Below are 15,525 nucleotides of genomic sequence, written 5' to 3' on the forward strand. Positions count from 1 at the left end.
TAGGTGACTTATGACTGTATGTACCCTTTTAGCAAAGTTATTCTGTGCGTTCTGTACTAGACATTTTCCAGAAACAGCCAGGATTGAGTGGAAAATTACTGGAACACAGGGCCAAAAGGGGTACTACTAACTTGTACCACCAGATGGTGCAGTTAAGAGAGATGTCTCATTTCACTGTCGAGCTTCCTGCTTCAGTTCATACATTTTTCATCAAAATTGACAACAGTTGAAAGAGCTCTGATGTTATCTGTCTCAAATGTGCTTCATGTCACGTCCATTTTCATTTATTTTGTCATTTTATTCTTTTATAATACAAATTTAAATTGTAACTTGTGAAAAAAAACAAAACATTTATCAATATATCATCAACTATGAAAGATGAAAAGTCCTCTGGAATTTGTTTTTGGAGAGTGACAAATAATGCTAATATCAAGTGCAAATGACTGTCATAATGACTAAAATAATTTAATTTTAATACATTTAATACATTTTTGTGATTCCATCCCTTGTGTAATTTTATGACACATTTAAGGTATAAAAAAACAAAAGTTTCTTAGAACTAAAGAGATGGAGTTGAAGAAGGTGCCTGAACAAATAGGAGTAAATCCCACTTGTTTCATATGATTAATAAGCAGATGGATTCTGCTGCTGGGAGCTCACATCGATTGTGTCCTGTTTTTCAATTAGAGCCATGCTGTTACATCAGGCGTGATGAAAAAATTGATACCCTCACGAGCCATGCTTCCATTCTGCTACAGTCAGCCAAAGAGGAAGACAAGCTCAATTCTGCTCATGACAAAACTCCAACAATTGGAAACCATTCTGGGGGAAAAGAACAATCTTCTTTTATTTCTCTATTTTTTTTTTTTTATGGGACTCATATTGGGACTTTTTTTTCACCTCGACAATTAGGTTATCATTTAGCTTTTCTCTTCAGAATTCCATTGCATGTCCTGGCTAGATCTTTCCAGTTCACACGAAGAGACAGACACAATAGTTCACATTACATGAAATCTACTTGCCAGGAAAGGCAAAACAACTAAGGACCAACTGACTGTATAGTCAACCTCAGAGGAGGTACCTATTCAGAGGGATTGATGGAGAAGTATTTCAAGCCTGTTCACAGTCCCTGTGGCCCAGATGAGATCAAGCCTCGGAAGTCCCATCACCAGCATCACCTTCACCATCACGATTCTCAACACAGGTAGGATGGTTCACTGAAAAATATTGTCACATAGGACATTTGGCAAGACATACATTAGTAATAAGAAAACGTTATTACTAAAGTTAGCGGTCAAAACAAAGCAATTATTAACTTTACTGTTTCCTTGTGTTGTAGGTACACATTATTTGATGACACATACAGAAAGCTAGATGAAAGCCAGCATCACCATCATCATGGTCACTGTGTCCATGATGGTTCCCATCGTAATGCTCACAATTTGCATCAAACACAGCAAAATCCTCCTAGCGAAGAGGATGAGATACTCTACAAACAAGAAACATCAGTGACTCTATCGAGGGCCTCTTCCTCTTCCCTTTCTTCGAACTACTCCTCTTCATCCTCCTTTTCGTCCTGGTACACGGACCCAAGTGTGAATGATGCATACTCTCATTGTCATGTTGAGCAGCCACTGCATTCACTGTCATGCTCCAATATTGCAGATGTTCGTGGAGCTTTTAGGGAAGATGACGGCAGTGAGCCAATTGTTTTTGCTACCATCAAACATAGAAAAAATACCGGTGCTTTGGGAGATTCGAGTGGAGGTTTGCATAAAGAGAGAAAGCACGTTTTCTCCTCTCTTGACAAAGGTCATAGCAGAAGTGATGAAGGCCTTCTGCAGGGCAATGAAAGTGATCTTGGAGGAAAACATTCCAGGGTTCCACACATGACTTATGGATCATTGTATAAGACCAGTAGTTTGAACCGGAGTCTGGCTTTTAGTGAGGAGGACATTGTGTTAGGGGTCTCCAGAGGTCCCAAGAGGGCAGTGTCTTCAAGTCAGCTACCAAGCAAAGGCATTCTGAAGAAAAAGGAGCCATACGCTGACATTCGCAAAGCTAAGTCGATGGAGGTACTATCCTCAAGACAAGGACAAGATCCAAATGGACAGAAAGGAAAAGGGACCACTCAGGTAGAGATGGAACAAGCCAGGGCAAATTTTGTACAGGGAAAATTACAGTTCTCTGCCTTTCTTGACGAGATTACTAAACAGGTCATAAGCCCATCAGAGCTCACCATACTGGGTGTAAACGACAGTAAAACAGCAAGAAAAAACCCTGCACCATCCCAAACACCTGACCCAGTCAAACCTCAGCTACCGCCCAAAAAGCACAGAGAAAGCTTGGGAGAGGATAGGGAGGGACGTCTCAAACAGCACACCAGACAAGAGAAAGCAGCACGCAAGAACCCCAGAAAACACTCCAACAGTTCCAACCCTGACAAGTTAAAGTCGTATCCAGCCAAGAACCATCATGGTAGTCCACCACCGCACCACTTCCCCCAGTCTTCCAGACACAGTTCTCCTCGTGGAAGCAACCAAAAAGAAAGGAAATCCTCACCTACACGGGGTTCGATTTCAGGCGAGAGATATGTAAGATATGGCCCCCACCTGACGGATGGCACGAGCACCAGCCCTGAACCCTGCCAGCTGAAAGAACATCACAATTATAAAAACAGTAGTGCAGTGTCTTTCAGTCAATATACCCCACACTTCCCTGTAAACCAGCCTCAGCAGGTGCACCCAGGCGTTGCTGTGGGAACAGGCTTTGCGTCTGAATGTTCTTCTACAAAATCAGATTCCTCCAGAACCAGGGACTCGGCCTCCACAGCTACCAGTCACAGCTTGGAACACAGCTGTGAACATGATCCACATTATAATGTGCACTGTAAACAATGCAGGGTAAGTGTGTTTTAATTTTTTGATACTTCTATGTTGGGTTAAGTCAGATATAACAGAAAATAGTGGTGGATAAGGATTTTAGGCTACAAATTCTGGATTTGAAATAGAAATGCCCTGCAAATGTATTTTTTCTAGAAGAAGCAGGGGGTGAATTACGCCTTCGCAAGAGAGGCACTTCAACGTTGCAGAGGCAGTGTAGCTGAGTCATCGGCTGTGTGGGCTGAATCAGGCATGATGACGTCTGGAAAGCTGAATCATTCTGCAGTAATGCAGCTGATAAAGTCCTTTGGTTTAAAAGGCAACTCCCTCTGCAATTCTTTTGACACATTCACTGCAATTTCTCTGAATTACTGTCATGTTGGCAAACAGTGACAACACATGTATTGCTACGTATATTGAAATGTCTCATCCTAAGTTTGTTCTTACAGTATTACAGTCTATATAAAATAGACATAACACTAGAACAAGTCTTTTCCGGATGTCTGTGATGTGAAGGATTTGGTCTCAGTGAAATGATCTTGTCCAGTAAAGGCTTGGTTAATGCCTATATTTACGAAGGGAAAATCCTGGTTGTGACTGTAGAACTAATCAATTAATCAATGGGTGGGGGCAGGTCTGCGAGTGGCCTATTCAATCTGCCATGTCCTCACTAATGGACTAATGACCCTGGTGTTTTACACAACAGATGCAGGCTTCAGCTTCTGTATACCAGAGTACATTGAGGGGGCATAATACAAATGAGCAATGTAATGATTGATTTAATGTCCCTCTTCTATTTATGTATCCTTTAACATTAGACATAGAGCGATGGAATGGAAATATACTTTAAGTGCTTATTAGATACTCATAATCTTGCAAAAGGACATATGTCCATGTGTCCTCTATCTAAAATGATATTTTTCACATTTTTTATTTCATTCTGCTTTTAGGACACTCCATATGATGCTGACCATCTCCGGTAAGAAAGAACGTTTGTCCAGGCTCAGTTCAGTTATGAGCAATGCGCTCATTCGGTTTTCTCTATCTTGCAACGGGTCAGTGATTATTGATCAATGTAATGAGCATCCACTCTGGCCCTAACCCTGTTTAATGGCAAGAGGTGTTGCTGTGGAACTCTCATTTTATGTAATGATCATTGAGTGACAGGATAGCGAGAGGTGATTCAAAAGCCAAATTACCCAATTAAAACCCTTCTGCAGTTCAGGCATCACATATGCTGCACATGCCCAATGGTCAGAAAATACAAATTGCATGATGCGAAAATGAACATGAATAATTTGCGTTCAAACCAAAGTGCTTATTGTTAGAACTTTCTGACAATTACTAAAAAGGAAAACCTTGCATACAGTAATTTTTAAAAATAGCATTTTTTTTTCTTTCCTCTAATTCCAAAGTATGGTTAAAAACAGTGTACCTGGCATAGGGTTTAAATTATATAAACACCTAAACAGGCAAAGCCTTATAGTTTTGAATGAATACTCATCATTGTTTAGGTAATGGTTTATGTCTGTTTGGTGAGTTTTGTAAATAGAACATATTTCAAACAACCATTCCCCATGATTTTTTTTTTGCTTAGGGCGCTGCAAGAGGAGAATGCAGATCTTCACCAGAACTTGGTGCAGACTGTGGTTTGCATTGAGAGCCTGGAGGCAGAGCTGCAGAGGACAAGGGATGAACTCAGCCGTGTCAAGGACAAATATAAAAGGTTTGGGAGGAACGCAGCACGGCTGATCCATTCTACCGTTTTCACGACTTGCATGTAGTGATATGCTGTGGACCACAAGGGACAATACGGCTCAGAGAATTGCACTAAGCAAAAACTTCTCTTCAAATGAGTTCAATGTGTGGATGTGATAGGCCTACAGACACAAGTAATCAGTTAGACTCAACATATAGCTGTAAAGCAACATAGCTTTACATAACAGTTTATATAGATTCATTGATCATGGAAAATAATAAATGATGTCTCCGTGCCTTTCTACGGATGTTTATGTTGTAGATTGATCCATGCTTCCTCGTCAATATCAACAGTTGGACTGTTGGGGTCTGTCCCTCCCCCAACACAGTGAGTTTGTAGTGACCAAACCCTGTCACACTTGCCACCCACCCCCCCATCCCCCATCCCCCACCCCATCCCCCATCCCCCACCCCATCCCCCACCCCACCAAACAGCAGCTGTAGCCTGACATGCACATACCACAACTCTTCCAACAGCCTGGGGGTGAATACGTGGTGTCAGTTGCTGTGCAGTCAACTGGTTTAGCAGACAACTGACACTAAGAAACAAAGAAAGATGTGTGCATGAGAACACAAGGCCTCGCAGCATTTAAGCTATATCAGCTTTTGTTTTTGCCTTGTAGCCTCCTGGAGACACACACTGGGACAAAGCAGGCCAATAACTTGCTGGGGGAACATTTGCATATAGCGGTGAGACAACTATCGCCGGCGTAGGACTTTCATTTATGTCCATAAAGAGTAACAACACATTAACATTTTTATGACTATATTTTCTGTGGTGTTTGTTCGCAGTCAGAGAGCCTGAGCAGTGAGAGGAAGTACTTACTAAACCGTGTGTCTCAGCTGAGCACAGAGCTGGAGGACGCCCACAGGACCATGGCAGCGCTGGAAAACATCAATGTGAGCATAGTGCCACCTACTGGAATTTTCAGCGCACAGCCGGCAACACGTAGAAAACGCCTGAACGTTGTTTTTTTTTTTGAAAGTAACAAATTCTAAGATTTTTAAAATCTTATTAATTGTGTGTTTAATGCAAGACAGACACTTAAAGTAAAACCTGCCTGCTGCTGTTTAGTTGAGCAAGTGACAACATTCACTGTCATGTCATGTCATGTCATGTCTGCAGATTGGGGCAGTTGCATAAAATGTCATACCCTCTCTAAAGATAGTGTCTCTATATAAAGTGATGATAAACAAGGACAAGGACCTTGGTTTAGAGTGGAGAAATGTGCTGATGCATTCGTGTCTAACGAAATAATTGAAATGATTTAATGTTAGACATAAATACATGTTTAAATATTAAGACCAAATTTTCATCTTTATAGACGTGTATTCTAAATAGGCCATATGTGAGTCTGGGGTTATGAGACTTTCTATGGTGTATGGCCAAAATGTTCTTCTGCACTTAACCCACTGACTGTATGATTGTTTGAATTAAACCATACATCTGAAAAGTTATTTAATGTAAAATCACATAAGAAGTTATCTCTCCACAGAGCAGACAATAACTTTCTGGAAAATCTAATTGCGATGATGAATGTCCACAAACAGACACAATCAGTTACAAGTCAAACAGGCTAAAGTGGTTTATTTTATCATTTACATTCAATATGTTGGACGCATGTTGCATAAACATGCAATGGAAGGACTGAAACAATCCAAGGCTCTGAAAGATTTATTTTGATTATTTTCAGACTAAGCACCTTGTTTGGTATCTTCCACCTCAGGTACCCTGTCTAATAAAGGAGTTGTTGGAGAAGCACTTTAGCACGGCCGAGGCAATGCAGCGCTTTCTGGCGACGCCCGCCTCTGCCAGTGTTGCCGCCACTTCTTTGGCAGAGAGCCAGTCTCACGCTCCAAAAATGGAAGAAGCTGCTCCGGATTGGACACCGAAACCTGAATCTGGTTCACAGAAGGTCACTGCCTTTGTGCCATTCAAACACGGGGGCACGCTGGCTGCGAATGCGGATGAGGTCTCAGGGCAACATGAGCCAGTCAGCGCCAGCCCTCCCTTCTCTCTAGATGACATTAGCACTGCCATCTATAATAAAATGGCTGCCAGGTACGCCGCCATACCGCAGCCCCACTACCCCCAAGCCCAACAGCAGCCACCCCTCGCTATCAACCACGCTGATAACCCTCCAGACTTCCAGAGAGGCGGCGTGGACGGTGACAGCTGGGGCGTCAAGGGAGGGGCGAAGGTGACACATTTGGAGGACGCTGTGGATGTGACGTCTGTGTCAGCCCAAAAGATCCTGGATGAGTTCATGCGGCAGCTGCAGACTCAACAGGAGTCTGCAGGTCAACATACTGACAAAGGAGCAGACCGAAATATCCCCTGAAAGCAACCCAGAGTGAATGTACATTCCCGTAATGCATTGATGGGTCTTGATCTGATATGTATTGTCCTTGTATACCGTGTGTCTTTATTACATGACAGTAATTGGTGTGCTCAGCAGAACTACATAAAGCTTTCAGACCATTTTTTTTTGTTTCAATATAATCCACCTTTAGGGTCTTAAATGTTGCTATAAAGTATATAGACTTAAGAAAAGAATCCCTTGACACAACATCACTAACTTATATTAATTAAAATTAATATGTAGCGTAACAAGTTTTAGATGCAAAATTACCCCCAAAATATAAAAAAATGCATTGAAGTTGTCATTTAAACATTTTTTTTAGTACTCCTTACCTCAGTACTCTAGTTTAACTTAGAGTAACCTATCCGCTCAAGGAATTGGCTGGGCGAAAGGAGAGGTTGATGTTAATCAGCTAGAGCTGTCCGTATATAGGAAAATCAAAAGGATGTTGCCCTTAAATTGCCCATTTTCTTGCATTTTTTAAACTTTATTTGAATAAATTCAAAAACAGCAGATGAGCGTTTCAGCTTTTGTTTATTTATTTATTTATTTTTTTTTAAGAGAGTGAAGGTTATAAAGCAGTTTTCATCAAGAAGGCATCCATGAGAGAATCTTTTGAATTTTACACCTTGGGCTCATCTGCCCTAATTTCAAACTTGTTGAAAGAAAATACTGTCCTGCTGGCATAAAACCATTGTAAATGTGAGTTCTAGGGTAGGTAAACTTTGCCTTTCACATAGGTCGATATTAAGCCAGAAAATGAATAGATATAACTTTTATTGTTATTGTGAAAAATATTCATGTCTGTGCAATTGTGTGCATAAATATTGTCTATTTCATGTATATATGCTTTTTGGTTTTGTCCTCGACGCCTGGTCATGGTACCCTGATATGTGAAAGTTTTGACTGTAAACCTCTGACAAGCTGTTTTTCGGGTCAAGGCCACCTTGTTTGTTCACTGTCCAGTTTGTTTGTGCACAGTCATTGGTTGCACAATTTGCCAGCAATCGTGAACAGCAGGAATGTAGTTGATAAATGAAAACAAGAACAGAACTGAGGCTGCTCTTAAACTATGTACAAACTATGCGTAAAATATGATGCTATTGCACACACACAGAGACACACACACTCACACACGTACACACGTGTATATATATGCACACACACACACACACACACACACACACACACACACACACGCACACACACACACACACATATATATATAAATATGTTTATATATACACATGTAACATGTAAAGAGGTACATTTATTTATCTGATGCGACAGCTTCCTCAAAGGTGACAGATAGTTAAGTTATATTATGTGCATGTGTAATTATTTATATTATAGACTTATTTAACAAATGGTGCCACTAATACCGGGTCACATTAACTACAACTAACTGTGCAGAATTTTTATCCCCTAGCAGTTTGTTTGAGCACAGCAGCAGCAGCAGCAGCAGCTGATAGTCACATACCCTAGCTCTTTTAGTATTTAACTGTTGCCTCTATAGTGCTACACACACGGTGGCCATGTACTCCTCCTCAGAACAAGATCAGTCAAATTTCCGAGACAAATTTCATTGTACATTGTGCATGTGACCATCCTAACAATCCTATTTTCACCACCCCCTCAAATAAAAAAATAAACAGCTTTAATTAATAAAATATTGCATTTTTCTTTTTTGCATATATATATTTGAATGTGATTTGTGGATTTATTTCTGCATAGCACATATCTTTAGCCGTCTTTGCCTAAAGAAAAACAACAGAATTATGGAATTGCATTTCTCCAAACTAATTGCTTGACTGACAATCTGTCGCATTCTCATCACGAGGGCATGGAAAAGTTTTATCCAAATTAACATTTCTGCCTAAAATGCCATTTCACAGGCCTCAAACTGGGTTCAATTTCAAAGCGATAGTTCAGGGCAGCGCTGGTACATTCTGAACACTGGACATTCTTCAACCTGACTGTCGCTGTGACTCAGGCTGTCACAAACATTCATAATAACTGTTTAATCCAGTCAACACAGCCCCACCTGATGCACTGCATTCATAATCCTGCACAGACATAAATCTACCCTCCCTTCTCTTTTACTCTTGCCTTACCTGTAGCCTTATGCTAACCATCACAGACTGACCACTTAATGAATCATCACTCACACACTAGATAATACACTGGAACACACATATCAATAGAAGTGAATAATCATAAATAACAGTTCTCTAGGTATTCATTGATTGAGCTGGACTTTTCACATCGCTTGTGTTAGTTTGATTTTCTTACTTTTTTGAGCGAGTTCCATTTTAACTTACAGGGCCCTAATGCATAACACTTTTAGACTCAAACATCTACACATCCATTTAAACCAACACATGGGCCAGAAATGCATCTATGAATGTTGTTTTGAGGTTCTAGGAAAATCAAACTGGCAAATTGAAGGTTGATAAAGCATTTCAACAACCAATTAGTTGGACTGATAGCACAATAAAATACAAAGTCATCCACTAGTTAAAATGTTTTCAGATGGTATAAAGAGAGGAACAAATTCTTAGTGGAAGTGTGAGGCTGAACTGGGGCACTTCTCAATCCTTTTCTTGGCCTGTTCACTGAACCTTTATGACCTACATTTATTATCACAGGAGACAAACCCTTTTGAATTGTCCATGTTCGTATTTTGGAATTGCTCTTGAAATTGATAATCACACAATGGTGCCGCTGCAGTTAGCTTCCTGTGGCTATGTATCCATTGCTTAGGCTTTTCAGGAGCATCTACCTGACGTAACAGTCCGATAGTCCCTCCCACAAGACTTGTCTATCAGAACAAGTTTGCTGATCAGACACTGGCCTCCTTTCCCATTGGCCCCAGGGCTTTAATAGGATCCTAGGGACTCTGTGAGGGGAGATTACAGCTCCAAACTCTTGACTTTGGCCAGTATCTGCGTCCTCCAACCATGGATACAGCGGTTTAGGGGGCGCCACAATTGCACAGACTGAGAGTGGCGCCATCAAAAGTCTGTATTAGGTCAACAAGAGAAAATTCCTGGTTTCATCTTAAAGCAAGAGCAGACCTGGAGTGACTGGCAAGCAGAAGCGTGGACACTTGGAAAAAAGGAATATCTGTTTTAATCCATTCTTGTTTTTGTTTTTTGTTTTTTAATTTTCAAACAATCATCCCCTGTTTAATCATTTTTGATACCCGCATTTGGATGACATCTTTTTGGGAACTTTGGAACCTCAACATCCAAGTGAAAGCGGCTGGATTATCCTCTCATCGTTTGTCCTTTATCAACTGAAGGATCTGCGTGCTTATCCCCTCCACCTGGAACAACTTAGATGAGCTCAACCCCTTAATAACTTTCCAAATAAGAAGAGCAAGGCCTTCTCCAACCACTGGGTTTTCAGCACTATTAAAAAGACCTCCTGCAGGATTTGTTAGCCATGGTGCTGTTGAAGATGAAGTTCACCCAGCAGCGGAGAGTGCGTCTGGCCCAGGGCCTGTGGCTGCTGTCCTGGCTGGCAGTGATGTGTGGGACCTTCGTCTTTTGTCTGGGTGTCTACCTCAAGACAGAGCTGCTCCGGAGGGCTGAGGTAGAGAGAACGACAAATAACCATCTTCACAGCGAGGGGGGCAAGACTGTAACTCTAACATTGTTAATGCAAACACAATTTCATGTGCTTGGAAGCCACATCTATAGTTGTAATGTAAGCCATGTTGTAGCAGTGTGTGTAAATGGATTTAGTCAGTTGAGCTGCGGATTTTTAGAATTGAGCGTTTTGAGCGTGATGGATGACGATCAGGTAGGTGAAGGTTGCGACCTCCACAGGACAGCGCAGTTATTCAAGCCCACCAGTCATTGGGCTGCTCAATGATTGCTGATTGATTTTTTTCTGGATGCAGGGTGGCTGCATTGGTACCCAGGGGGGCTGCACAGGAAAGCTGCTGGCTACAAGCACATATCCTCAGATTTTTATTGATGTCCAATGAGGGCACCAGTTTTCCATAATCGCTGTGTTACTGGCGCACTTTCAGGCAGAGGCGAGGAATGGAAAGCGATGGCCAATGTGTTCATAAGATGTGCCTTCCATTTTAAGGTTGATTAATTTGCCTTTGAGAAAGTTTTAAACGTTGTTTATTGAAGAGCGTTCTTAACCACAGTGAGCTCAACAAAAACTATCTTTGAAAAGCCATTTAAAGTTGAACTTTGACAACACTGGAGCAGCGTGGGTTTTGGATGCAGCTCACTTTTGAAAGCTCAGCCAGTATTAAACTCAACCCGTAATTGACTTTCTGCTATCGCGTTTGTCAACACATTTCCTTTGCAGCTATTTAAATCGCCTGAATGCAAATGTGAATTTATAAAGGGATGAAGCTAATTGAATGCAGGATTATCAAACGTCTGAGTGAGTGTGGGGGAATGACCAACTGGCCGTCCTTATCGTCGCTCGTCCTTTTTTGCAGGTGATGGACAACACAGAGATCCATGTGGTGCCCAACATCCTGATGATGGTGGGTCTGGCTTCCATCGGCACAAATTGGTTTGCTAGTCGTGTGTGCCAGGACTCTTTGGATGCAAGTCGCTTCCCTCGCTGGAAGGTTCCCCTGCTGGCTTGGTATGCCGGGGCGGCGCTGCTCTGTTGTCTGCTCCTCTCCGTTGTGGTGCTCAGTTACGCGCTGCAGGGTCGCCTGGAGGAGTCCCTGAAGGTAGGGTACACCATCAGGGGAGGGATTACATTGTGACAGGTCAAATGCCGAGGTCTCCGTCGGTGTGGCCTTTTCGTAGTCAACACATTTGTCCCATGACAGTGTAAAGCTGGTATACAATTGGGGGAAATTACATATAAAAGCTTTTCCTCTATGAGCTAAAGAGCTTGGGGCCTCTGACATTTTATTTGGAGCAACAAATTTATATAGGCAGATAAACGGTGTGCAGTTTGAAGTATTCAAGGGAATGTAAACATACACAAAAACACACACACTTTTCTCAAAACCAGTTCTGCCACAGTCAATACATTTATAAATCATCTTTACAGTCATTGAATCAAAACAACGAGAATGGCAGAGCTCGGCATTGGAACCAGACAAAGTGTCCAATATCTCTCGCTTTCTGCCAGGTGGGTCTGAGAAACGGCATCCGTTTCTACAAGGACACGGACGTGCCGGGCCGCTGTTTCCAGAAAGAGACCATCGATCGCCTGCAGATGGAGTTTCGCTGCTGTGGAAACAACAACTTCAAGGACTGGTTCGAGGTCCAGTGGGTCAATAACAGATACCTGGACTTCACCTCCAAAGACGTGAAGGAGTGAGTGAATGGCACGGAGGGGCAGATTAAAAGTGAAGGGGACGAGAAATTGTGAGAGAGAATGAGCCACACTGATTAGGAGGGCTGATAGGGAAAGTGAGGAGTGGATAAACAGCCGAGATAAGTCGACTTCAGTTCTGAAAGGCCAGGCAGTGTATTAGGAGACAGATTGTGGGAGGCCAGGAGGGACGGAGAGCGGCAGGATAGCAAGTTAAAAATAGATTTGGCCTTTTCTTTTTAAGAGAATGACAGGAGTGGATGGAAGGTCTGGCCGTTAAGCAGGCAAGGAGAGGTGGGTCACAGATGAAAGAATATGAAGAGAAATCAGAGAGTCATGACATGATGACATTCTAATAGAGACGCAGCTCCTTCCACGCTGCTGCTAACTGTTTATTGAACCGACTGTCAGGCAGTTTAACATGACTGGAAGCAGTTTATTACATCTCCACCCACTGCCTCCTCCTCTTTCCCTTGTTTCGGTCTCCTCCCCTCCTGCTTCCAGTCGTATCCGGAGCAACGTGGACAGCCGCTACCTGTTGGACGGCGTTCCTTACAGCTGCTGCAACCCCACCTCCCCTCGGCCCTGCCTGCAGTACCACCTGACCGACAACAATGCCCACTTCAGCTACGACTACCACTCGGAGGAGCTCAACCTGCACAGCCGCGGCTGCAGGCAGGCCCTGATTGACTACTACATGGACCTGATGAATTCAACCGGTCCCGGCGTGCTGTCAGTCATTCTGATACAGGTGGGCCAATTTTTCTGGGTCTGCGACTGAAAAAGAAAAAGATGTGACATGCTCAAGTCTGAGGGCAGCAGTCATGAATGCCATTTCAAACTTGAGTCATTGGAACTTTTCTGAAGTTTCCTCCTCCACTTACAAGTCACGGTGTGGAAAGTTTTCACACTCGCGCCCCCCTTTTTCGAGTTCACACGCACACGTCTAAACAAGCTGCCATGGCAACGAGCAGGAAGAAAACCTCGCTGATGCACAGTGATTTCTGCCTCTCTAATCAAACATGCATTCGCAGGCCTGCCAAAGACCAGCATTGATGGCGGAGTCTTCAAATAACACGCAGGATGTCAGGCTGGAACACGGGGCTCAGACTCGTGTTTAACAATGCGTCACCGACGCGCTGACACACGGCGGCTAATTAAACAATCCACACCCTTAAAGGCAGGCAGCTCGGCGCTGGCTGCCATGTTTGACGTTAACAAGGCGTCACGCTGAACTGAAAATGGCATCTGACTCTTAATCAAACGCCAAAAACCTCCTTTCACTCATGCAGCTTGGGATCAAACAAAAACAACAAAAAAAGTAAAGGATGCACAAAAGAAAACAAACCCTATCACACATCTATTTATTCCTCTGTTCAGACAGGAACTTATTACAAACAGTTCACCCACTGTTGTTTGGATGTTATGCAAAATTACATCCCTTGTGAAAAAAAAGAATGGAATGGCAATTTATATCATTTGCTTGGGCCACCTCTGGAATTCTCTGTCACTGGACATGAAAAACACTGTCTCTCTCAACTTGTTCAAATCAAAACCCACCTGTTCAAAACTTCCCAATCATCTTAACCATTGTTCCTTGGTGTAACTTACTACACATAACTTTACCCACAATTTTCGTCATCTTGAATTGACTTATTTTTTAATGATCGTTTCATCTGCTACCATCTTGTTTACTGTCAACACTTTCCAGTGTCCTTGAGTGACATTAAAGGCACTTTAAAAATGTATTATTAATGTTATCTCACAAAAGCGTCACAATGTAATTATTATGATAAATATAAAAGATAACAATAAATCTGGCAGCCATTGTCCATTCACACACATATCTTAATTTGACTGTTTAAAGTGAATATCCAAAGAGAATGCAGTCATATAGAGGATGTGTGTTTGTGTGTGTGTGTGCCTGTTTAAGTGCAGTGTTGATTTATCAGTTTACTTAGACTTCATGAACATTCTTTTTGGAAACAGTTTCAAAAATGGAATAATTTGTGACAATAACTTGAACAGCATCTTTCCTGCGTCTTTCTGCCCAGCTGTCGGTGCTGCTGAGCATGCGCTACCTGCAGACGGCTGTGGAAGGGGCCATGGCCCTGGAGAACCCAGAGGAGGACAGTGATGGCTATCTGCTGGAGAAGGGTGTGAAGGAGACCTTCGAGGACCTGAAAGCTAATGCGCTGAACATGCTTAAGCTTGTGCAAGTCGAACCCGGCGCCGCTGAAGAATCCCCTCAGGCCAACGACACGGAGAAGGGCGCGGATGGCACGGCGGAGAAGACCACGTCCCCGACTCCAGCCAGCTAGATGACGAGTGATGTGAATGAGAGCTCTGGAGGAAGGGGTCCCAGGGAGAGGAGATGTCTGGTGGTTTCCAGGTCGTGTGACTCAGTTGGAGACAAGTACAACACCTGTTTTTTTTGTTTGTTTTTTTGTTGTTGTTGACAATGTTAGGCTTGATTTATGCTCCACCGAAGCAGCGGCCACACGGTGAAACACTTAGGGAATCTTTACTGGGCTCTATGCAGACATCAGAACAAAGATCTCCTTGGTGCAGGGCTTCATGAATACGTAATCATCAGAGAAACCTGCCTGGAGACCTGTAGCACACTTGTCTTGACTAGGAAGCAGCACGTTCACCTAAAAATGGGGTGTAGATACATATTTTAAAACGTTTTTATGTTTGGCTCAAGGTTGGCTCATTCTGAAAAATGCTCACTGTTTGTCCTATCCTGCATGTGTATTATTTATCACCCAGCTGTAGAGTTTGTACTTAAACTGCAACAAAACGCTTAAGAACCTGTTAAAAGTGGAAAACTGAATAATGTATTAAAGGTAGATGTTCTTAACTGCTATGTAGAGGTGGCTTCGTTTTGTACTTGTCATATGAGAGTGTGGTGAATTTGTTGAGAGTCTGACTCTGAATCTGTGTGTGTGTGTGTGGTGTGCCCTATATGAAGCTGTCAACTGGCTGTCTAGTTTATTCCGGCAGCTCTGAAACAATCTGATAATCCTGGCATAGCTAATCCTGCCACTGCTGCACAAGCAGTAACAGCGCAGTGACGGCACAGTAGGACACACTCCACTGTGCACTAATACAACATGTTAGTGTTGAAGTTAGTTTTCAAACTAATAGTGTTTACAATCTTGTTATCTGCAAAAATATAAATATGAATCTGTTCTTGACACAATCTTGTCTGA

The 15,525-nt window shown here is 42.5% G+C and overlaps 2 protein-coding genes across 2 annotated transcripts; both read left to right on the forward strand.

Annotated features, from left to right (window-relative positions):
• Positions 1-1,097: 1,097 nt before the first annotated feature.
• LOC142901967 (uncharacterized) lies at positions 1,098-7,390 on the forward strand. The gene is made up of 7 exons (XM_076046717.1): positions 1,098-1,204; positions 1,340-2,903; positions 3,833-3,861; positions 4,480-4,608; positions 5,264-5,330; positions 5,433-5,540; positions 6,368-7,390. Exons 1-7 carry the CDS (start codon positions 1,098-1,100, stop codon positions 6,980-6,982), a joined length of 2,619 nt encoding a protein of 872 aa, XP_075902832.1. The 3' UTR covers positions 6,983-7,390.
• A 2,591-nt stretch (positions 7,391-9,981) lies between these two features.
• On the forward strand, positions 9,982-15,177 carry rom1b (retinal outer segment membrane protein 1b). Its single transcript, XM_076046548.1, has 5 exons — positions 9,982-10,600; positions 11,472-11,714; positions 12,125-12,312; positions 12,815-13,061; positions 14,365-15,177. The coding sequence occupies exons 1-5, from the start codon at positions 10,451-10,453 to the stop codon at positions 14,629-14,631; spliced, it is 1,095 nt and encodes a 364-aa protein (XP_075902663.1). The 5' UTR covers positions 9,982-10,450; the 3' UTR covers positions 14,632-15,177.
• The last annotated feature ends 348 nt before the right edge of the window (positions 15,178-15,525 follow it).

The sequence above is a fragment of the Nelusetta ayraudi genome, unplaced genomic scaffold (genome assembly GCF_046127955.1).
Source record: "Nelusetta ayraudi isolate G7.1 ecotype Tasmania unplaced genomic scaffold, CSIRO-AGI_Nayr_v1 ptg000090l, whole genome shotgun sequence".
Classification (NCBI taxonomy): domain Eukaryota; kingdom Metazoa; phylum Chordata; class Actinopteri; order Tetraodontiformes; family Monacanthidae; genus Nelusetta; species Nelusetta ayraudi.